Source organism: Astyanax mexicanus, chromosome 1 (assembly GCF_023375975.1).
Source record: "Astyanax mexicanus isolate ESR-SI-001 chromosome 1, AstMex3_surface, whole genome shotgun sequence".
Taxonomy (NCBI): Eukaryota; Metazoa; Chordata; class Actinopteri; order Characiformes; family Acestrorhamphidae; genus Astyanax; species Astyanax mexicanus.
This window is the reverse complement of record NC_064408.1, coordinates 42,748,130-42,771,263: the sequence shown is the minus strand read 5'-3', so window position 1 is coordinate 42,771,263 and position 23,134 is coordinate 42,748,130. Positions and strand designations below refer to the sequence as shown.

The 23,134-nt window shown below is 36.3% G+C and overlaps 1 protein-coding gene across 1 annotated transcript; it reads right to left on the bottom strand.

The window, feature by feature from the left end:
• Positions 1–1,803: 1,803 nt before the first annotated feature.
• hadhaa (hydroxyacyl-CoA dehydrogenase trifunctional multienzyme complex subunit alpha a) lies at positions 1,804–23,124 on the bottom strand. The gene is made up of 20 exons (XM_007260460.4): positions 22,966–23,124; positions 19,352–19,393; positions 19,177–19,247; positions 17,255–17,388; positions 15,918–16,056; positions 14,920–15,039; positions 12,439–12,541; positions 11,611–11,733; positions 11,330–11,448; positions 10,425–10,481; positions 9,931–10,040; positions 9,062–9,196; positions 7,274–7,445; positions 7,060–7,146; positions 6,585–6,725; positions 6,035–6,103; positions 5,041–5,236; positions 4,809–4,920; positions 3,953–4,098; positions 1,804–2,672 (listed from the first exon to the last, which is right to left on the bottom strand). Exons 1-20 carry the CDS (start codon positions 23,030–23,032, stop codon positions 2,527–2,529), a joined length of 2,289 nt encoding a protein of 762 aa, XP_007260522.3. The 5' UTR covers positions 23,033–23,124; the 3' UTR covers positions 1,804–2,526.
• Positions 23,125–23,134: the final 10 nt, after the last annotated feature.

Sequence of the window (23,134 nt, the reverse complement as noted above, 5' to 3'; positions counted from 1 at the left end):
AGGAGCTGATGAATGGCCCAATTGAAATTCTATAAAATTACCTGGAATAAAATCATTTTTACATTGACTTCCATTGAAAATTAAAATGGTTTTATCTCTCTCCCGTAAAGTTGCCGTTTTGGAGATACATGTTTTTCATTGGAAAGTGACTGTATGGTTCTGAACACACATTTATGCAAAATAAATGTTTTAAAGGTGAGCGGTTGGCATGCTGCCAACTTGTACCCAACGGCTTCATAACAAGTCAGATTATGTTCAGGACATCATTAAAAACTAAAAAGAAAACAATACTAACACTATTCACATCCTCTTTTCTCCCTCCTGCTTCTACAGTGAACCTTCTATTTAGTTATCCATCTGTCATACACACACACACACACACCCGTATACCCAACATACACTCAGTTACTGTGAGACCTAACCTTAGGGGTTGCTTAGCCTCTGATAAAGGGAAAAAGTGTGAAGAGTGAAGTGTGCGTCATGCCCTCACACTCTGTAATTAAGTGACAGTAATTAAATGCTTACTAACCATAGCTTTTAATTGTGCAGGAGTTGTGCTGTGTGTGTCTGTGAGAGTGCAAGTGATGTGTCAAGAGTGTCTCCATAATGAGGGGTTTCAGCAGCCCTCCTTTGCTGTTTTCTCAGCGTTTGGGAAGCGCTGACGAATCGTGTCGAGTGTATATATTTTACACCTCCTCTGCTGTAGACACACTTGTACTCGGAATAATGTTTAACGGCTTTAGTGTTGATTTCATTTTTACTGAAATGTCACCTCCTGTATGATTTTAATCCATATGGATTAGTTCAAAAAACAAATAAAGAACTCTATAGTGCTCACTCAGTTTCACTCTTCCTCACCAGGTGCATAAATGTTGTGCAAGTTATTGATACACCCATAACACAGCCATAAAATAAACCACAAACAGTTGCGTAAGAAAATATTAATATTTCAAAATATTGCAATATTCTGCTTTGAAATACTGTATCTGTATTTATTATATACTGTATTTTATACCCCTTAAACTTTTTCAAATTTTGTCATTTTAAAACTACAAACAACTACAAGTTTAACTGGATAATTTGTCGACAGGACAACTATAAGTTGTGAACGCCACAAATCTGACCTTTATGGAAGGGTGGCAAAAAGAAAAAAGCATTGCAGAAAGAAAGTCCAAGTGTTGGTCCATCACTTAAAATATCAAAAAAATTGAAAGTTTGTGGTTGTAAGGTAACGAATTGTGAAAAGGTTCAAAGGGTATGAATACTTTTGCAAGCCACTGTGTATCTTTGTAAATTTAATCATAACCCCTGCACTGTGATATGTACCATATTTGCAAGTTCCTGCCAATACACAGTCCTAATAGCAGTGATACCTGCAACCAGTGGTCCTACTTTTGTCTCTGCAGGAAAAGGTTCATCCATATACTGCTGTCATATGAAGACTTTGCCTTGTAGACAGATATTATGCAATCTGCACTCAACTTCTACTACAAAATCTGCAGAAATTCTGTAAAAATTAAACCTGATTGGGATAGATTTTTGCAGGATAAGATAAGGATTGGTTCAACATGTTGTGTTACACATACATTACATTAATTATGTAAGTGTAGCTCAATAAATATGAACATGACTTTATGACATTGTTGTTCCTAGTATCTTTACCATCCTGACTCAAAGTATTACAATCCAACACTTGTTTCTCGGTGCAACTATTTTAACATTGAGAGACTGATTAAATTTACAAACCACAACTTTGGCCACTTAAGACTTAAAACAGAGTGAAGAGGCAGATAAAAACTACTGTAGAGTGAGACACAGTAGGTATTTTTATTCCATTATATTACACATAATGTACAGCAGCTGTGGGCAGAGGGACGGCTACCTTTCCATCTATTACAGAAACAAAACATCCAGATTTAGGTGCAGGATTTATCTAAAGGAATTATGATATGAAGCATGAAAAGCAGCCAGTTATTTCTAGAGTACTGCCTAATATCTGTAGAGTTAAAGTTCATTAAATTACAATTATTCACAAACGAAAAAAAAAGAAAAATTCTATACACAACAAATAAACAACAGCAGAAAGTGCAAAAGTCATATCTCCCATCTTCCCACACAGACAGACAGTCTGAATTCATGGCGGGGAAGAACCTGATCACAATATAGCTGCATTAGTTACAGTTCATCACGGCTGAGGGATCATGATATCAAGCCATTAAATAAGGACGCAATTCCCAGAAAATGCCTAAAATCATTAGCACTTATCATCTATTGCACATATGTTAACTGAAACAAGTTATGTCAACATGATTGTACAGTAAGGCACAAAAACTAAAAACATAAATGTGTTCAGCAAGAAATGAGCATAATTATACAGAGTACCAATGTGTGATTATTGCTTATCATGTCTTAAACAGTGAAAATAGAGAAACAGAGCACCCAACATGATTATTAGAGGTGGACGGATGAGTTATGGTGACCCTCGAACCCAAGTTCAAAAAGCTGTTATTGACCTCTGGTTTAGGTTCACTTGTGGAACTTCTTGCTGGGGTCCTTAGCATAGTCCAAGAGCAGCTGGCAGGGGGTGAACTGGATTCCATAAACGTCCTCGTAACGTTTCATCTTCTGAACTAGTTTATCTGCTCCAAACGAGTCCACAAACCGGAACGGACCTACAGCACAGATACAGATCACAAAAATAATAAAGCAAAAGTCAGAGTTTGTTATGTACAGAGGTCAGAGACAGTACAACTGACAGAGAAATGATTTCATCACACAAAACAATAAGAATGTACCGTATTTTACGCACTAAAAGGCAAACTTAAAATTCATTAAAATTTCCCAAAAATCATTAGTGCGCCTTTTAATCGGTGCATTTTATATTTTATTTACCAGTCAGGTTGTAAGGAGCAGTAAAGCCACTCTGCTAAAATACAGCTTTATACAAGAGTTTCAGTTTAGTTCTCCAGCACCGAGGCTGCAGCAGCATTAGCTTTAGCCGCTAACCGTGCTAAGCTCTAGCTCTTTCGCCGTTCAGAAGTGAGTATTATCAGCCTGTAGCTAGCTGTGGCTAGTGCTGATGGAGCAGAAATAGCATTACACGCTAAGCATTAGCTCTTTTGCTGTTCAGAGGTGAGTATTTACTAACGCTAACTGTGGCTTGATAGTGCGCCTTATAAAGTGAAAAATACCGTAAAATAATTAAAAAAAAATTCTTAATCAAAGATAGAGTTTACAAAGTACAGAAATAATTTTACTGTGTACAGTGCTGGAATGGCAAGTTAAATGTAAGTGAATGTGCAACATAATGCTGTAAACTGAGCAGATAGTATAATAATAATAATAATAATAATAATAATATTTTTTTGTGATTTATTAATGTTCAATGAAAAAGTCCTGAAGATATGATGCACTCTTTATTGTTTATTGACTAAACAAAACAACTTCATAAAGAGATATCTTCTATCAAATCACATCAGAGTTCCTAATATAATGTGCAATGGATGACCTGTTCAGAGTAGAAGTGATTTTCATAGACTGTGTACATATGACACGCACTGTATGATTACTATAAGAATTCTAAGAGTTGCTAGAACACAAAATTTAGCTAATAACTGTATGCATGTAATTTGGGTTGCCATAACTGTCACTGTTGTAACACTATTTCTAAACCGGTTCTAAAATGAAAATGTTCTTAAAAGGACATGAAATGGGAAATTGTTAACCATCACTACATCTGTTTAGAACATGCTAATCGCCTACAGTACCACAGCAGACAAATATCATTATATGCATTCACAAACATCACATCAGTAATTTTACAAAAAAGTATAAGGAAGCTGGATCTGAGGAGAAAATGTTTTGAAATGATTGAAGACCTTCATGTGCATCAAAGTGTGTGTATTTGTGAAGAGGTGTGTGTGTGTGTGTGTGTGTGTGTGTGTGGGGTCACCTCCTAGGCAGGGAGGGAAGCCCAGGCCAAACACGGCTCCAATGTCTCCCTGAATGGGATCGGCCAGAATTCCCTCCTGCAGACACAGAACAGCCTCATTCACAAAACGAGACGTCAGACGATACTGAACATCTTCATCCCCAGACCTGCACAGACACAATGACAACAGAATATTAACAGATATGAATCAAATGTTCATTAGTTTTAAGTTATGGAATGTCACGTAACTTTCTGTACATTCCACATACACAAATCTATTCTATTTGTTTTGAGGAAAGTATGTCATGATTTAGACATAAATACCACAAACTGTATCAGTACAAACAAGCAAACTCTAATAACAGCTCTAATAACCTAATGCTGCATTCTAACTGAACTTAAAGTTCTAAGTCTTGAAGTTCTAAGTATTTTTCACACTATAAGGTGCACTATATTATAAAGCGCGTGATGCTGCATCTGTCATCTGCTGGTGTTGATCCACTGTGTTATATTAAAGTCTAAAGTCAGTGCAGTGTTTTCCTGGAAAATCTTACAGCATTTCATGTTTCCCTCGGCTGACAACTTTTATGTAGATGCAAATTTCATTTTCCAGCAGGACTTGCACACAGTGGCAAAAGTAACAGTTGGTCTTATATAATATTCAATTTTTTTGAGATACTGACTTTTGGGTTTTCATTGGCTGTAAGGCACAATCATCAACAATACTAGTAATTAACACTTAAAATAGATCACTCTGTTTGTAAAACATCTATATAATATATTAGTTTAACTTTTTAAACTAAATTACTGAAATAAAGTAACTTTCCAATTATATTCAAATTTTTGGAGATCCATTAGTAGGTTGAGTGGCACTTACACAGCAGGGGGCGCTGTCAGCTTGAAGGCTTTTAGAACCTCTTCTGCTCCAGAGTTCAGCTGCTTCTCCTTCTTGCCAGCATATATGTACCATCCCTTACCAGTCTTACGACCTGGAGAAGATAAACACATGTTCAGTGGTTAATTGTTCATCACTCAGATATACAATATAAAAATGTGCACATGATTACAGCAGCACATAAATGAATGTGTTGTTAAAGATGCCCTTGTACCCTTAAAGCCTTTCTGCACCATCGTCTTCAGCAGTTCTGGATTTCCTCCCCCAAATCGAGGCCCAAACGCCTTCCCAAGATCCTCTGCAACATGAGCCGCCACGTCCACGCCCACCTCGTCTATCAGAGCCGTCAATCCCACAGGAAAGCCAAAAGACGTGGTCAAGGAGTCCAGCTTTTTCGGCGTTACCCCTTCCTGTAAACACAGCCAACGGGATTTTTGTAAGGAAGGTTTGTAATTATTCTGCCTAAGTATGAGACATAGGTCTGTCCTGATTATGTAATAATTCATGTAATAGTCCATATTTATCAAACTTTTCAGAGTAAGAATACTGATCCAGGATCAGTTAAAAGTTTACTAAATTCTATTAGACAGCTGAGTTGTAATTTTAGATCAGTAATTTCACTCTTAGGTGCTTGATAAATGTTTTACCACACAAAACATGTACCACACAAAACAGGTCTACGCTCAATAAATATTTTTTTCTTCGCAAAGCAAGGCAAAAATACATTTAGGTCATTTAAATTATGCAACTGTGAAGATATTTTCAGTACCCCTTCAGTAAAATTAAATGTTCTTAATAATTAAGTTGTCCCTGTTCTTGGGTGTAATTACAAAATCATGCTTTTATATCATTATTGTATCAGTTTTACAAATTAGTATTAAATGACAATAATATTAGTTATTTCTTGCACAATAATAATTTATTAAGCCTAGACAAGAGAAAATTCTATAAACTATTAAAATGCCTGTTTTTAATATATTTGAAAGTGCTAGATGAATTAAATGCCAGCTATTTAGAGAGCTCAGATGACCACAGAGGCAAAAAGACTTTTTTTTACCAGACTAAAATACACTGTCTGACCCAGACATTCAGTAAAGGGTTATTCTCACAAAACTCAAATATGTTAGACAGCAAAAAGTTAAATCAATTATTGGTTAACCAATCTAAAATCAACCACAACAAATGAAATGCAGGATATATTCACTTACCTGTAGTACCCTTACTGCTTCTGATAGTGTAGGACCCAGACAGCGTGTAGTATAGAATCCTGGTCCATCCTGAGAATAGAGTGAGAAAGAGTGAATGATCAAAAGAAGATGGTCCACAACTACAGTCCTGTTCTTCAATATCTGTCCAATATACACTTTCGTACATTTTAAGGAATCTCATTATTGGCTTTCTTATTTCCTGGACCAGATACCATTTTACAGCCCTTGAATAATCAAAACGAATTCATTAAAATAAATAAATTCAACATTTATTTACAAAAAATTGATGGGTCAGAGCTGTTTTGGTTAAGGTTTATAGTGTTTTAATATTATAGCTGGTTGGTGTACATATCTAATGTTCCATATCTACACACATTTTATTTATAGGTGATGTCAGTGTGTAAATCGAGTAGCCCCTTCCATCTTAGTCATGTATACTGAGATTTCTCAACCCGTGTGAATCCTACAGACATTCTGTAGTAAAGTTTTAGTACAATACTCCATTTCCCTAATCCGAATATGGCTATTTATATACACTCAAACATCTTACCCCAACCACTATGATGAGTTTGCCCTGTTTGAGCCCCAGAGCCACGGCTGTAGCTGTGGTGTCTTTAGACGTTTTATCTGTGGTGATGATCTCCAGCAACTGCATCTTATCAACTGGTGAGAAATAGTGCATCCCAATGACCTACAACACAAACACACACAAACTGTTTTATTTCAGCCACATACATTCTAATTTCAGATGTGAATGATTCAAACAAATGCCAAAAAAAACAATTTTCTAGATGTTAGCTGTAATTGAAAACGTAACAATGATGGGCTGCAAATGGTGGAACTCAGAATTGCAGAAGTGTAGCATCACAGAAACACAACAGAGATGCAAGATGAGCAACAAACCAGACCCAACGAAGTACTAAGCTCTGCCTGGTTTGGCCCAGAGCACGTCTGTGTTTTTATCCGATGTGCATTGGTTTGTCCCGAACAGATACGCCATTTTATCCGCACAGTTAAACACACACCTTGTCGGGTCTCTTGCTGGCAGCTGCGATATCTTTGATGGGCAGTGCTGATGTGTTGGATGCAAAAATGCAGTGAGGAGAAATCACCTGCCATCAGTGAACACACACAGTCACTCATTTAAATAACAACAAATTAGATTATTCCATTAAAAAGAGTTTACCAGTTTTAACACTAAAAACACACCTGTCTACAAATAAAACAAAGCATACTCACAGCTTCCACCTCTTTCAGTACTTTGTGTTTGATTGACAGGTCTTCAAACACTGCCTCGATCACGATATCTGCATTCTGGAAGCCACTGTAGTCGATCTGTCCTGACAAGAAGGACATATTTGTGTCCCTTTCGAATGAGGTCATGCTCTTCTTTTTCACTTTATCATTCATGCTGCGAGAGAGAGAGAGAGAGAGAGAGAGAGAGAGAGAGAGAGATCTGGTTACTGTTGGAACCTTAAACTCAAATATAAATCAATGAAAAACTCTTCACTATACATCCAAATGTTTGTGAACACTTCAACTCTACTGTGAATTCTGCAATAAGCATTGACCAATAGAACAGGAGGACCTCCATCTGAGCTAAACTATAGCTAAAGTCAGTTAAGGGATATAAAGTATATAGCCCACCCTGTGCTGAGCGTTGGAGTACTGGAATTGTGTTCTCTGATTTGAAAAAGCTCTATCCAATTTTTCTGGGATGACTGGGAATGTAAAAACCAATCCTCAGATCTAGAATAAATATAACCAATCACTAGGAGTAGAGTAGATGCTGATATTTGAGAAAATTGGGGCCAAACTCCTTATGAATACTACTGATTTCAGAGTGATCAATATTGGATTAGCAGGTATGATTTTATTAATCAGTCTTCTAGTTATTGCATCTCCTTTTCAGTCTTAACCTTTTAACAGGCCAGGATTTTTGTCAATTGTCTGATTGTCAATTGCCTGATATTACACCATTAAATCTTGAAGATTTCTATTTAAGCATTAAATAAAAAAGCTTTTATGTTTGATAAAGAACATTACTGAAAAGCATAACTGGAAATGTAATAGAAAATATTTCAAAATATTGAAGTAAATCTGCTAATGTCAAAATATAATGAATAAAATCATAAAATTGTTTTTTCCTGAACTTCATTTTAAAATCAACATTTTCCTTACTATAAATCAAACATTTCATGTGCTCCAAACATTTAATTTCATTGTTTGACTAATTTTTACGTCTATTTTCAAAAATGCAGAATTTGGGCTTCTCCAAGTGTCCTGTAGGAGATTTCAAAGCCCTTAAATTTTCTGAATGTAAATAAGTTATTTTACTGCAAGAAAAAAGGGTTTTGTATCACCTTCACTTGTAGCTTGTATACAGGACAAGGCATTTAAGCTCTAGATGACTTTGTTTTATTATCACCTGTGTAACAATCAATTTGACAAAAAGATATTACTGTGCCCTAGTGGTTCCCCGACAGCTTTCTTTTATTTATAGCTCTCCGTCTCCCTCTGGTGGATATAGGTTCATCCTACAGGTTTTGTATACAGAATTACTGCTTATTTGAAAGAAAGAAAAAATTGTTCCAGACTCTGTAAAATAAATAAAAATAAATATAATAATTTCAGTAAATTGATGTGTAAAAGAATTATGCAATTAATGATTTATTTTTATTTATCTATTTATCTTAACACTGTGACTCTCGATACAGAGGATGCAGTGACAAGACAAGTTCTTTTCCCCCCAACATATGACTTACAACTGCTGCCTCCCTTATGTTGTTTTTTTACCTTCTTTATTAGTTGGGGATCCTTAGCCAAGCAGTCTTTCTATTTATGATTTATGAGCCAGTCATCAGAGTATTTACCCATTATTAGTCAACAATCAAACAAGGCAATCTGTGTAGCCTACTCACGAAACAGCGTGGACATTGCCTGTCTTTTGAACGATCAGTGAAACTTGATGACATCTCTGCAGTGGAAATGTACACATGCATGTGTATGTGTGTAAGAAGATCTTACCCTTTGTAGACCTGGTTGTATCCTCTGACTACTCCTTCTGTTACGGTGTCCTTCAGGATGGTGGATATGCCTTTATCCACCGATACCTGGGCAATTCCTGCTCCCATCAGTCCTGCCCCCAGGATGGCTAATTTCCTGACCAATCAAAGGGAAATGACAGTTACTGCATCTATGCTGCTCCAACAGGCCAATCGGGTAAGTTCTCGTTCATCTGGGCATGCTTAAAATGTTCATTTTATTTAAATGCACAGAACTGTACAAAAATAGGACTGGACTGGACTGATTTGCAAAGTGTGACAAAGGAACATATCCATTTATGGAATTTTGTTAAGAGCCTCTAAGATGAAGATTTTGCATTATCCTTACATCTAAAGAGAAGAATGATTCCAGTACTGGACTCTAGGCTAGATTTCTAGCCTAAATCCTGTTATCCAAAAACTCTTTATTTGACACTATATACGGTGTCATTATTTCACCCTGTAATATGTGGTCATGCCACAACTACCACATTTAGTGCCTTGATGGAGCAATTAATACTTTTAACACATTAATTCCATGTAGATTGTTGCAATAAGAAGTCAAGTGCATTTTCTGTCTTATAATTATTTGTAATGACATCTGGTGAGTTTATTAGTCACTACCTGTGTTAGACGTTACATATCTGATTAGAGAACTTCTAGATATTGTTCTCCTACAATCATGCTTAGCTCCACTGCCTTAATGGTCATTCAAAAAGATGGTGGAGCTTCACATAAACAAATAAAATATTATAGACAATATTAAGCAACCACAAACAGCCCAGACATGAACCTATTGGATGCCTGTTGGGTGCCACTAATGATGCACATTAGTGAGTAGTGTACACTTACTTTACGTCTTTCTCTGGCTTGCCAAAGTTATTCTTCTTGCAAGCCACCTGGCCTTGGTATAGACCAATCAGGGCATTGGACTCTGAACTCATCGCCAGTTTCCCAAAGTGCTGGAAACCAAAAAAAAAGAAGTTAAACCAATAGCAAACTACACTAACATACTGGCAAAAATAACATGCAATATTAACTTTTTACTTTAAAACACCATTTTGTTATGATCATAATTTCAAGTTATTTATTCCCCCCTCAACATAACTCGAATCTAAACACAAAAACGTCTAACTTCAGTATGGCTGCTGATTTAGGCTAATCTGTACTTTAGTCCACAGACAGCTGTGTATTGGAGATTTCTCAATTCTGAAGTATAAGCTTTTATTCACTATTACTACCAGACTAAAATGTAGATCGCATAAGCTGTTTAAACTAATAAAACATAGTAGCTAAGCAGCTCTGTTTCTTTGGTGGGTGGGGAGATAAACGAGAGTGATACTCACCTCAGACTCTACTTTGTATCCTTCAGCAGAACCCTTCTCTATACCTGTTTGCACACACTAAACACACAACACACACGCACACACACACACAGCAGACTGTAAACTGCTTTGTTACCTTTCTTAACATGTCTCACTCCAGAGGCCTGTGAATTATCCAATTGTCCATTCATGATGCCTCTAAAACAGCGACACAGCGGTAAAAACAAAGGAACGGATGTAAATCGGACTGGATCCGCTGGATTGGATCAGGACATTCCTAGTAATGACTGTATTGCTGTTCTATTGCAGCTTACAGGGGCATCAGCTTCAGTGTTTAAAATAGCAAGCTGATTATGAAACAAACACTCAGATTCAGACTTGATCTCTGCTATAAGCTTTTGACTTGAGCTGTGCTTCCGAGACCAGGGGTCGGCAATAGGCGGCCTGCGGGCCACATCTTCAGCCATGAAACATCTGTTCCGTGAGGTTGTTTGAACTATAATGAACGATAATGAAAAAAAAATGCTTCTCTGGTAAAATTTTGTTTACATTTCTCCTCTGTCTCTCTGTCGCACTCGGCGTGATTTTAGTTTCTGCCCGTTCTCGTTTTTTTGTCCGGGCTCCTCATCTCCTTATAAGGGCGTTTCTTCCTGGCTGTGTCCCAATTCACTAGCCGAGGCAGCGATAGCGTATTTCTTGAGGTTTACCTGTTTTGAGATCAACTGTTTTGCAATTGGGTTCAACAACCCTCTGGGCTGGAGAGCAACTACTCTGTAGCATCCCAATACACTTCATTTTCCAAAACAGATTTTTTTTGTGGCCCACCACCTGATAGCTTGGAAAATTGCTGGCCGACCCCTGTCCTTGACATTGACTATGTGTATATGTGTGTGTGTGTGTGTGTGTGTGTGTGTGTGTGTGTGTACCTCTATGATCTTGAGTGGTGCAGGGTAAAGGCCTTTGGTTTGCTTCATCACTTTCTTCTGGACTGTATTGTAGATTTGTTTTCTTACAAAAGACAATCCCAACACAGAGTCCTGCAGCTCTAACACACACAGACCCATACATATTAGCATCCAGTGTAAATTTTAGATTAGATTTACAGTGTACTGTAGTTGTGCTGAAGGTGTGCTAAAGGTTAGGGTATTTCACAGTAAAGGTAATAATAAAAAAGCATCTTAATGATGTGTGTGTGTGTGTGAATTACTTTGCATTAGGCCTTTTTTCTTCTCCAAAGAGATTTTCTTTTTAGCAAGGTCCTTAGCCACGCCCACAGCCACCTCCTCCAGATATTTCATTGTACTCGCCTCTGGGTCATTCAGTCCAGGACCTGAACACAAACACACACAAACACATTGCAGGCAGTCTAATTAAAATAAAATATCGACATCTCTAAGTATCACATTACTATGTCTATTACTATTACTGTGACTATATTTTTTTTCTATGCATTCTATACATTGGATGGTATGCTGATTTATACTGAGACATTTTCTCCATAAAATAAAATTTAAATGAATGAATAAACAAATGAGCACACTTTAAAATAACAAACAACAAAAATCACTTACAGTATTGCAAGATATTAAATCATACCCTCTGTATAACTAGTTTTAACATTTTTCTATAAGAGGTGGATTTACTTCCAACTTTTACATTTTATAAAAATGTAAAGGTTTTGGTATCAAATGGTACATTCATGATGAACACCATACATATGCTATACTAGACAAAACAGCATATATTAAAGATGCAGTAAAACACAGTATTAAACAAACTGAATTAAACATCTAAATGCACCACACTTTTCTCTTTCTAATGCATAGAAACACGGATAACTGTAGCTTATAAAGCCAAAGTTGTCAGGAAGAAAGCAGGGAGTCGCCCATTTCTTGCTAAACTCATTCCTAAAATATACTTATAATTGCTTAATTAAAATGTACACAACATAGCAATGTCACCAAAAAAAAACAAAACAGTTCAGTGATATATCTTTGGAGCTGGCTTAATGCCATGTGAGGATGTATCTGCTTACCCAGTTGATCGACTACGTGGTGGATTAGGCCCATTTTCTTTGCCTTGTCTGGTCGAATACTCCTTCCAGTCAGCACCATGTCAAGTGCAGCAGGAAGCCCCAGCTTCAGAAAAGACATTATTATATACAATTAACTATACAGAATATTCATACATTACGTACATACGTAAAAGCAACTAGGCTACGATGATTTACAAGGCAGAATTCCATGATAAAATGTTTAAATGTTATTCTTTAACAACATTGCTGCATTCAAGTAATCTTAAAACTCTTCACATTCTTTACACTGCTAATTAACTGATTTTTGTTTTTTTTTCTACTGACTATTTTTCATCCTAACAATCAACAAATTACTAATAGCATTTACTAATAGCAACACTCACAATTTTTAGGCAGGACTGTGTTTGAGAAGGAGATGGGTGCCCACTCAGTTTAAATTATTGTCTGTAAACACAGAACCCCCAATTGGAAGTTTCACGACTGTCTCTCATGTGAAAGGCAACATTCATGTTCTCGGTTCATGTAAAGAGCAGAGCCACTGAATCTGCATACAGTGGTCTACAAGGTCTGCCTCAAACGTGTTGAGCCTCATTTAGAGAGGCAGTAAGAGCAAAAACTGTCCCTGTCCTGTTGCTGCTGTCTCGCGACACCCACCTACTGTCCCGTGACACTCACGTACTGTCTCGCGACACCCACCTACTGTCCCGCGACACTCAGGTACTGTCTCGCGACACTCACGTACTGTCTCGCGACACTCACGTACTGTCCCGCGACACTCACGTACTGTCCCGCGACACTCACGTACTGTCTCGCGACACTCACGTACTGTCCCGCAACACTCACCTACTGTCTCGCGACACTCACCTACTTTGTATTATGACACTGGAAATATTATATAATAGATTTGATGGTCAAATCTAGGGGAATTATCTCATAAGTCTTAAGTCGTCTCAAAAAAACTAAGATAAGACACAATGTATCACATTGCGGCACAGTTAAAAGCTCCACAGGACAGTTAAAAAGCTCTGCAGGACAGTTAAAACAGTTAAAAACCTCCGCGGTACAGTTAAAAAAAAACTCCGCGATACAGTTAAAAACCTCCGCGGTACAGTTAAAAAACCTCCACGGTACAGTTAAAAACCTCCGCGGTACAGTTAAAGAGCTCTGCAGGACAGTAGGAGAGTGTCGCAAGACAGTAGGAGAGTGTCTCGGGACAGTAGGTGAGTGTCGCGAGACAGTAGGAGAGTGTCGCGGGACAGTAGGTGAGTGTCGCGGGACAGTAGGAGAGTGTCGCGGGACAGTAGCAACAGGACAGGGACAGTTTTTGCTCTTACTGCTGCTGCTCATTTAACTGGAACTCAGTCCCACATCAGTTAGCCTATTAGCGGTTAGCCTATTAGCGGTTAGCCTGTTAGCGGTTAGCCTGTTAGCGGTTAGCCTGTTAGCGGTTAGCCTGTTAGCAGCTCAGAAATGAGTTTTTTATAATCAGTACTGAGGATAGTTAGTCAGAAACAGCTGTACTGAGCTGTTTAATACTCTGTGTATCTGTACTGGAAGCTAACTTAGCTTAGCAAGTCAACTTTGTATTTTTAACATTTTTCAGTTATATAACATAACCCAGAATTCTTTGGTATTGTAGCCACAAAAACACAGCTTATGTAAATCCCTGTCACAGTAATACAGTATACAAATGGTTATGTTTTGACTTTCTGTGGCAGTATATAAATACCAACCCTACTCAGAGACAGAAAATTGTGCTGTAATCATGTTTCTTGAAGACTTTACCAATATGAGTCCTTGCAGGTCAGTTTCTAACATGAGGCTCTAATATTTTTCACTAATTCTAATAATTCTTTTATTTTTTAATAATACTTTCTAATAATTGTGTGTTGCTTGTATGCCTTGTGGTGTTAAAAACACCACACAAACAAGGACGATACAGACAATGCTAACAGGTTAACAGGTTTAAGGTTAAATATATTTACAGCGAAACAGTAAATAAAAAAGCCAAATATGTAAAAAGTAAAAGGTCTGCAGCATGTACATTTTACAGGCAAACCATGCTACTATGTGCATGTTTTGTGCTTGTAGTCTACATGTTAAAGAATTAGGCTGGGACAAGGTCACCAATTCAAACAGGACTGGCAGGAAGTGGGGGCAAGGGGGTAAACAGAGTCTTCTCCTTTCAGCATCCATGAGTGAGGCGACCTTGAGCCAAGCATCTAATCTTCAGTGGCTCTACATGTACGGAGGTGGCTGTTCACTGCCACAGATTAGGTTAAATGTGGAGGCAGCATTCTGCTGTACTGCTGTGTGCAAAGATATTTCTATTTCTGATTCACAGTGAACAGGGTTTGTCTAATCTACTTTTTTTTTCTTCTTTCATTTTTACAGTCTGTGATGACCTGAATGCAGCATGAGTCTACATGGAGCGGTTATAAATAGCAGTATAATTTAGGGAGTGTGTGTAAAGTGTCTCACCATTTTGGGCAGTCTCTGAGTGCCCCCAGCCCCTGGCAGCAGACCCAGCAACACCTCTGGACAGGCCAGGACAGTTTTCTTAGACTTAGTAGCCACACGGTACTGACACGCAATCGCAAACTGCAACACAGATCGAAGAAGACATGTTATAGATAATTATCACAGAAGATTATGCCATAATCCATTTTTCTGAGTGTTCTGTGGGTATTGCTAACATTTAAAGAACACTGACAGAATGCATCAAACCATCCATCGATCCCCCCATCTAAACCAATTAAAACACCCATCTACCCAACAATACAATCATCCATCCATCCATCCATCCATTATACACCCACCCAATTAAACATTCCTGTTGGTGTAGTATATTCTAAAAAATAAAATAAAATAAGGGAAATAAATAAAATATTTCTTAGTGTGTTTTTTTTTTGTTATATCACAAATCAGTGTCATACAAAATCACTGCAGTATTGTGGTATTATATTAAGCCCATTTTATACACCCCTAATCATCTATTAACAGTCCTCTGTATTGGCAAGAACTTAGCAATATGAATCATGATACAGGGTGTACCATTCAAAATATCACTTTATATTACAATACAAAATACATTTAAAAAAATAATATAAAAAAACAAATAAAAGAAAATATTAGTTTTTCTGCAATAAGAACCATGCAAATAATGACAAAGTAAAACTCTGCTATCTAGTGGTCAGCTTTAAACACAACACTAAATGAATCCCAATCTTTACATGCATTTTAAAAAATTGACGCATTATTCCTAAACTATTGCACTACGATAATAATATTTTTTTGCACACCATTAGGTCTTTTGTCCTTCCATTTGTCTTACCATCCTCTGTTCATCTACCTACTCCTCTATTCACCCACTCATACACTGCCTATCCACAAAGTTACTCACTTACTCACTCATTCATCACACCACTCTTTTTTTTCCCTTTTACATCTTCTTTTATCTTTTTTTTCCCCGTTCTCACCTCCAGGCCTCCTCCCAAACAAGGTCCATTAATAGCTGCCACAATGGGGATTGGAGAGTTTTCTATCTTCTCAAACATCTTCTGTCCATCCCGTGAGAGTCCAGACACCTCCTCTGCACTCTTACAGGCCTTGATCATACTGAGAAAAATGTAAAAGTATATAGAAAAAAATAAATAAAAATCACACATTATGTACTATTTGCATTAATGTTTAAAAGTTGGAATGATTGTTTTGATAATTGTTATGCACTGAGCAGCTAAAGATATTAAACTATTTTTTGCTTTTTGCATAATACTGGGCAGCTTTCCAAAAAAAGTTCTGTTTCTCCAGAAGTTTGTAGGGAAATGTCTAGACTCTAACAAGCTTATTAGCATACATATAGTTAGTACAAAAAAATAAAAAAATATATGATTTGCATAATGATGGCTCTAGCAGCAAACTGCACTGGCAGCAGTGGGTAATGAAATCCCTTGTCAACATTCCTGAAATATTTCCATGTGACAACTGCACTGATTATCTGTCATCACTGCTCAGATTTGTGGGCTGATGAGAACACTGTGTGATGAGGGCACATATGAACTCTGCATTACAGTAATAATCATTACACACTGAACTATACATTACATGGTATCAAACATCTGTCTTAATGTCTATGTTATCAGAATTTCAAAATCCATTTTGTTAATTAAAAAATTATAAATAAAAAAAAACAATGGATTGGAGATAAATCGAATTAAACAATTTACTGTTTTAATGTTTTTATGGGGTAATCAGGCTGCCAGAAGGGGCCTCAGTAAGTAGGCTTGTGCTTCTGTAAAATCTGTAAAAGAAAACTCTTATCTAGCAGTCATTTTCTTGTGTGTCCTTAACTGAAATCTAAGCATGTTATTTTTTGCTTGCTAAAATATATTAAAGGTTTTTCTATTGGTTTAACATAGGGTTTAGTGCCCCTTTAAATCACAATAAAACCTTTTTTTACTGTCTTTAAAATACTTAGAAATCAAAGTTAGAATTTTTGTTTTTCTGTTAATTTTTACTTACTATACATACTGTTATAATTTTAGACAAAAAGCCATCATAATTAAGTATAATTAGGTATTCTGTCTTAAAAGCAGCATTTCCCTATTCACTGTGAAGGTTTAAGGGTATTTTTGTATAAAATGTTTTTTATTATTATAATGTAATGTAATGTAATATATAAATGATATTGTGATTTTACTTAAGGGCCATATCTCCCGCTGTTTATAAGCTACAAACATAACCTGAGTGATCTAAACTACTGAGCCAAAAGTTGAATGATCTGTTATATCAGTATATCTGTATAAGTGTGCAGTACTTGAGGTCGGCTCCTGCGATGAAGCTGCCTGGTTTGGTTGAGATGACCACAGCGCTCTTCACTGCCCCATTACCCCAAACCTCATACAACACCTCCATCATTTCAGACTCCATCATCTTCGTCAGCGTGTTCACCTGCTCTCACAAACACACACAAGCAAACACACACCCACAACAACCTGCATAAATATACAACACAATTATACCTGCATATACAAACACAACCTATCAGTTAGGGTTGTGCCGATGGACGTTGTGTCATTTATGACCCAACATCGCGATGGATGGTAACCATCGCGATGCCACGCCCACTTTTTTATTTTTCCAGAAACATGCACTGACCTTCTTTAGGTCTCCTTCACCTAAAACTTTAGCAGGGATTGTACGGAAAATTATCAAATCAGGTATATGACTTAAATGAATTAGAGTCAGGGATAAAAAATTAAAATAGCCTACTGCTACAAATATGCCTGATTGGCATATTATTATATTATTTATTATTCTATTATTATTCTATTATTATTAGGATATTATTTATATCTAGGTTACAGCTTGACTTTGTTTTTTTTCTACATGTCTGTATTAATTTTAAACATTTCATGTTATTCATGCAAATAGCATCAGTCTTCTGGTTGTGCGTCGGGAAACTTGCTCATAATCAACCAGTGTTGGGCACCTTACTTTGAAAAAGTAATTCGTTATAGTTACTAGTAACTTACTAGTAACTAGTTACCAGTAAAAGTAACTATTGACTTCCCGCCCCTTAAAAAATGTACAAAAGAAAATAAATTATGTAATTTCTATTTTTATTTCAAAAATAATAAACGAAAATAAACCCAAAATGTTGACAAAAATATAATCTAATGAATTTCAAAACATAGAAACAAAAACGTTAAAATGGTATTAATATAACAGTTTGGATCAAACAGTTATAAGGAATTAGCGTCAGGTCATAAGGAACAAGCGCGGCATTGGAATAAAAAAAAAAAAAAGTTTTAATAAATAAGGTCCTATCAAGTGAAGTAAAATATATGGTATTAAAAGGTATTAAATTTACATATTTATTGATTTTAATCAGGCAAAATGCGCTGCGAGCTCTCTCTCTCTCGCGCAGCGCGGAGCTGAATTCAGCTATAAATAATATAAAAGTTTAGTTAAATAAATTAAAATGAGTGAGGACCTGTAAATTTAATCAAATATTGTTGTAAATGAGTTTTTATTTTATATTAATTATTTTTAACCCCCCCCCCAACTCTATCATTGTCCATCGCGATGTTTCACTGTAAACATCGTCATCTGCCAATTAAGGAGACATCGCCCAACCCTACTATCAGTATAAAACCTACAAAAGCATGCAAAACACCCGTCTGAACACCCCTGCTTAAAGTGTCTTTTAAAAAAACAGATAAGAGAGTAAAAGATGAAAAGAGTTTAAACTAAATTATTTTATGAATCTGAAAGGGAAAAGGGCCCAAAAGCAGCCTGATCCAGGATTACAGAATTTGAAGATAGTAATACAATAATTGCTAATGGTTGTTAAGAACAAACCATAGGCATAGCAATGTAATTAAGGTCGTAGACATTGATAAAAGCTGCCATCCAAAAGTCTATTTTCCTCTCCAAACTTTTACTTTTTAGTAAACATTTTTATAGACTAGTTTATCTTCTATTTTCCTAAATATTCACAGCAACATATTTATAGGGTGCCTAAACGTTTGCTTGCACCTTTGAACAACACTGATTTTTGCGAAAGAAAAAGTGAATATTTGCTGACAATTTGCTGATATGATAAAAGTCCATTTCATAACACTCAGCCTTAAAAAAAAATAAGTGTGCAGTATGAAAGTGAAAATGACATCACATCACATCACAATAAAACTAATTTCCCTTAGAAAGACAGAACAGTGTGTTGGAGTTACTGACCCGGCCTGAAGGGTCGTTGATCTTGATGACTGCAACGTCATCTTTGAGCTCATAGTTGACATAGGTGCGAGCTGAAAAAAAGATCACAGATATGTACAGGATTATACGCCAAAAGCAGGGATCATAAAATTAATAATGTGTGTTGATGGTTTAAAACACTTATGCTAATAATTACCCAGCAGAGCTGATGATGCAGAGAAGTTCCGGCGTCCATTCACTAAACAAAAAAAATATATATTTGCACAAGTGAACAGAGCCCTCAGCTTAAAGAAAAATACTGAACCTAAAGACTGTAGATACAGCCTGAAAAGCTTAACACATTCTCTAGCTTACTATTTTATGTAATGTTTATATAAACTCAGATTACTTCATCTAAATCACATCTTTAGTTCACACAACACTGAAAAAACATGTGATCATGAATAAAAGTGTGAGTAAAACATGCAGTCAAAAACCAGTTTAAAGATGTTTACTTAAGATTGGTAATTTTAGGGTGATATTTGGACAAACATTTAAACAGGACAGGTTTATTCTCTCGTGTGTGGCCCGTCAAAATGATATTTTTTTGTGGACGATTTAATCGCCCCAGTAATTATTGTGATAAACGATATTATTGTCATTTTAAGCCCAATTACATGCCACTGACATAATGATAATAAAAAAAATCAATTTTATGAATTAATTAAAATTTACAGTTAAGGACGATGCGTTTTTATGAAAACTGATTTTCTCTGTTTAGACTTCTGCTACCTATGCTCCCTTCTGGGCTTCTATAGTTCAGAGTGGCCCTCCTCCGGTGAGGATCCGTGATTATTTGTGGAAAACAATAAATAGTGCTCCTTGAATGTTTCTTTCATTACAACTTTCTGTGACCTGTTTACTGCTTCATTACTGCTCACATTCTGCAGTATAATCCAGTGTCTGTCTCTTTTTAATAGGGAAATTTTTTTAGTTAAAATCAAAAAACTGATTTTCTTTTATTGGTGAAAAAAAAATAGATTTTTAGGGCATATTACCCAGCTCTAAAAAACAGAAAAGCTTAAAGCACAACTTCGTTCCCTTTTAAAGACAACAAATTTGTAATTTATTATAGTTTGGAAAATACATACTTTTTGCAGTACACACTGTGTGTATGGGGTTATTAAAACATTGGATATTACATAACTGGCTAAAATACTGTTCACTGTTATATATGTGAACAAACATACAATTAAACACAATAGATGATATCACAATTATCAAATATTATTGAGGGCATGTCCATTTAGTGAATGATAAGTCAATAATGTAATGATCGTGACAAGAAAAAAGGTTTTTGCAGAGCTGTGAAACCAGAAAAATCTTCAGTATTACAGAAATTAATCACTTAAGATATTTTCTTCTAATAAGAAAGCTTAAAAACTGTCCCAATATACAGCTATTATATCTATAGCTACTTTACCAACAAAACTTTGAGGGTCACTTTTACTGACCTTGGTCAATTGTAACTCTTTAATATTTAGTACTAGACTGAGCTAAAGCCACAGAATCATGCAATTAAAATCAAAAGAAATCATGTATGACCCTAACCTTAATCAAAACAGTTTAACATCCCTTATTAATCAATAATGACTCTGACCTAAATACAGATACAGTTACTGATGCAGCATGACCTGCAGCCCAGTTCTGTTTCTCCTTCACCTGACCCGGTCACAAGAGGTAATGCCACCATACACACCCTCTGTGAGAGAGCGTGTGTATGAGTGCATGTGGAAAAAGTACTCTAAACAGGGAGTGACAAGACGACTAGCGTCACCAGGACTTGGGTGTAAATATGGTTTGGGACATCATTCACTCAGGTACCATATATGGAAACTTTGGGGGAATGTTTGGGTCACTAGGCCAACCTACAAAATCATACCAGAGCCCATTTAATATCTCACTTTGCAATATATATTTTTTTCTGTATTAATTGCTATTTTGAAAAACAGGATTTTATATCAGATTTCTCCAGAAGTCCCTGATTGTTACAATATTAACAATTTATTCCATGTATCCAAAATTGGAGTCAAAAAAATGATGAGAGAGCAGTGTGATTTTTTTGTATCGTCTTTTGTATCAAGCAGCTAAAAGGTAACATTTGTTTGATATGACGTCACTGCCATGAAATCATTTCAAACAGTAAAAAACAACAATTAAAAGGATATTGAAAAATTCTTTATAACTGTGACTACATGCATGCACAAATAATTGCAATAAACAACAGTATTGTCATGTCAAGATCCTTTTAATCCTATTTACACAGTTACAGAGTTATCTGTGTGTGTCTTTTTCTACTGTAGTTATGTGCCGTGTGCTTCTAGTGTTTCTAGTGTGTAAATGCTGCAGTAGAGAGTGCAATAACAAAATCTGTTCCAGCACTGCTTTACTACAGATAAAAGCTTTGTAAATTGACAAGTTTTTCAAATCAATTTCCAAAGCTCAATTTATTTTTATTGCTACTCATAAGCTGTAAGCTAATTATGGAAACTTTATTCAGAATAAAAGTGCAGTGACCTTAACTGTAGACCACTGGGTCACTAGGCCGATCTAAAAAAAATGATACTCCGTGTTCCAGGTTGCAGCATTACCAGAGCCTATTTAAAATCTGACATTACAATATCTATCTGTGATATGGGTGTGTCATATAGTATCTTATGGTACGCAATAATATCACCAACATTTTTGAATATTGTGAATGTGAACGATATTACATCCTAAAATATTGTGCCATATCGCCCACCGCTAATTATCACATCAGGGTCCTACTTTTTTTGCTGCTTTTAGCAAAATAAAAATTCACACTGTTCTCATTTACCATTATATATCTACTAGAGACAGATTATATCTGTCCAGTATCATTCATTTTACTTCATTCCTGGATATATGGAGATATTTCAAGTGCATTAATGATCATGATGTTCTGGTCATTGACTTATTTTACAAATCTGATAAAATTCTTGTATTTTTTATTATCGCAGTTAGGGGTGTGCCATATTATATTGTATTATATTATATTGCTGAAGTACGTATATTTTTAAATATATATATATATTTTTTAAATTCAGTGTTTTGACATATCACCAAGAGTATCGCCATCGTGAAAATACAATGAAATATTGTGATATTATATTAAGCCATATTGCCCACCTCTAATCTGTGATTTAGTGCAATTTTTAAAATATAGGGTTTTATATCAGATTTCTCCAAAAGGTAATGACAGTTTTCAGTTGTTAAAATCATTCCTTTTTACAATACTCTTTTTTCTACAATAATAAAATGTTTTTTTCAGTGTTTAGTTCATTTGCTTTCCTTCAAGGCCTTGTCAGTTTACTGCAAAAAATGTGTACACTGATTTTTGTGCCATTTCCTTCTATTCTTGACTGTAGATGAAGAAAAACAAAGGGGAAAATTAGTTTAAAGGAGCAGCTCTGATTTCACTCATTCTTCTATAACTAAACTCACTCAATGCAATGCACATATAACTAATCTACTTCACAAATTAATAGCATGCCTTATTACATAACACACACTGACATTCTCAACTCTTTGGTACACTGGGGTGGTGTGTAAGGTGGTCTTCTGGTCATGCACTTGATCATTCCCCCCCATCGGTCACCCTCCCAGCAGAAGTAGGTGAAAGTTCATCCGCCTGTGAGGCTCGCAGGGTCGCGTAAGGACGCTACACGCACTGCAGCTTTTCGCTATTGAGCTGATTTCACTATAAAAAACTACAAAACCCAGAGTCTGAGTCTGATCTGCTGCACCTACCGGAGAAATGAGGGTATCTGCTGGCCGCAGATCTGATCAGTGTGCCCGCCGCCCGTACGCTCGCCATCGCCTCCGGAGCTCCGCTTCACAGACGCTGAGAGACAGACAGACGCACGCGCACAATCACGCACTCACACACGCGCACCCCCCCAGCACACAAACCGTGAAA

What these genes read in the sequence shown, in the direction of transcription:
- hadhaa (XM_007260460.4), bottom strand. Translation starts at nt 23,032, where the DNA reads ATGGCGAGCGTACGGGCGGCGGGCACACTGATCAGATCTGCGGCCAGC. An exon ending in TACAACCAGGTCTACAAAGG is followed by an intron (nt 7,446 to 9,061) that starts GTAAGATCTTCT and finishes TCTCTCTCGCAG; the next exon opens with CATGAATGATAAAGTGAAAA. An exon ending in CTTCCCTCCCTGCCTAGGAG is followed by an intron (nt 2,673 to 3,952) that starts GTGACCCCACAC and finishes TCTGTGCTGTAG; the next exon opens with GTCCGTTCCGGTTTGTGGAC.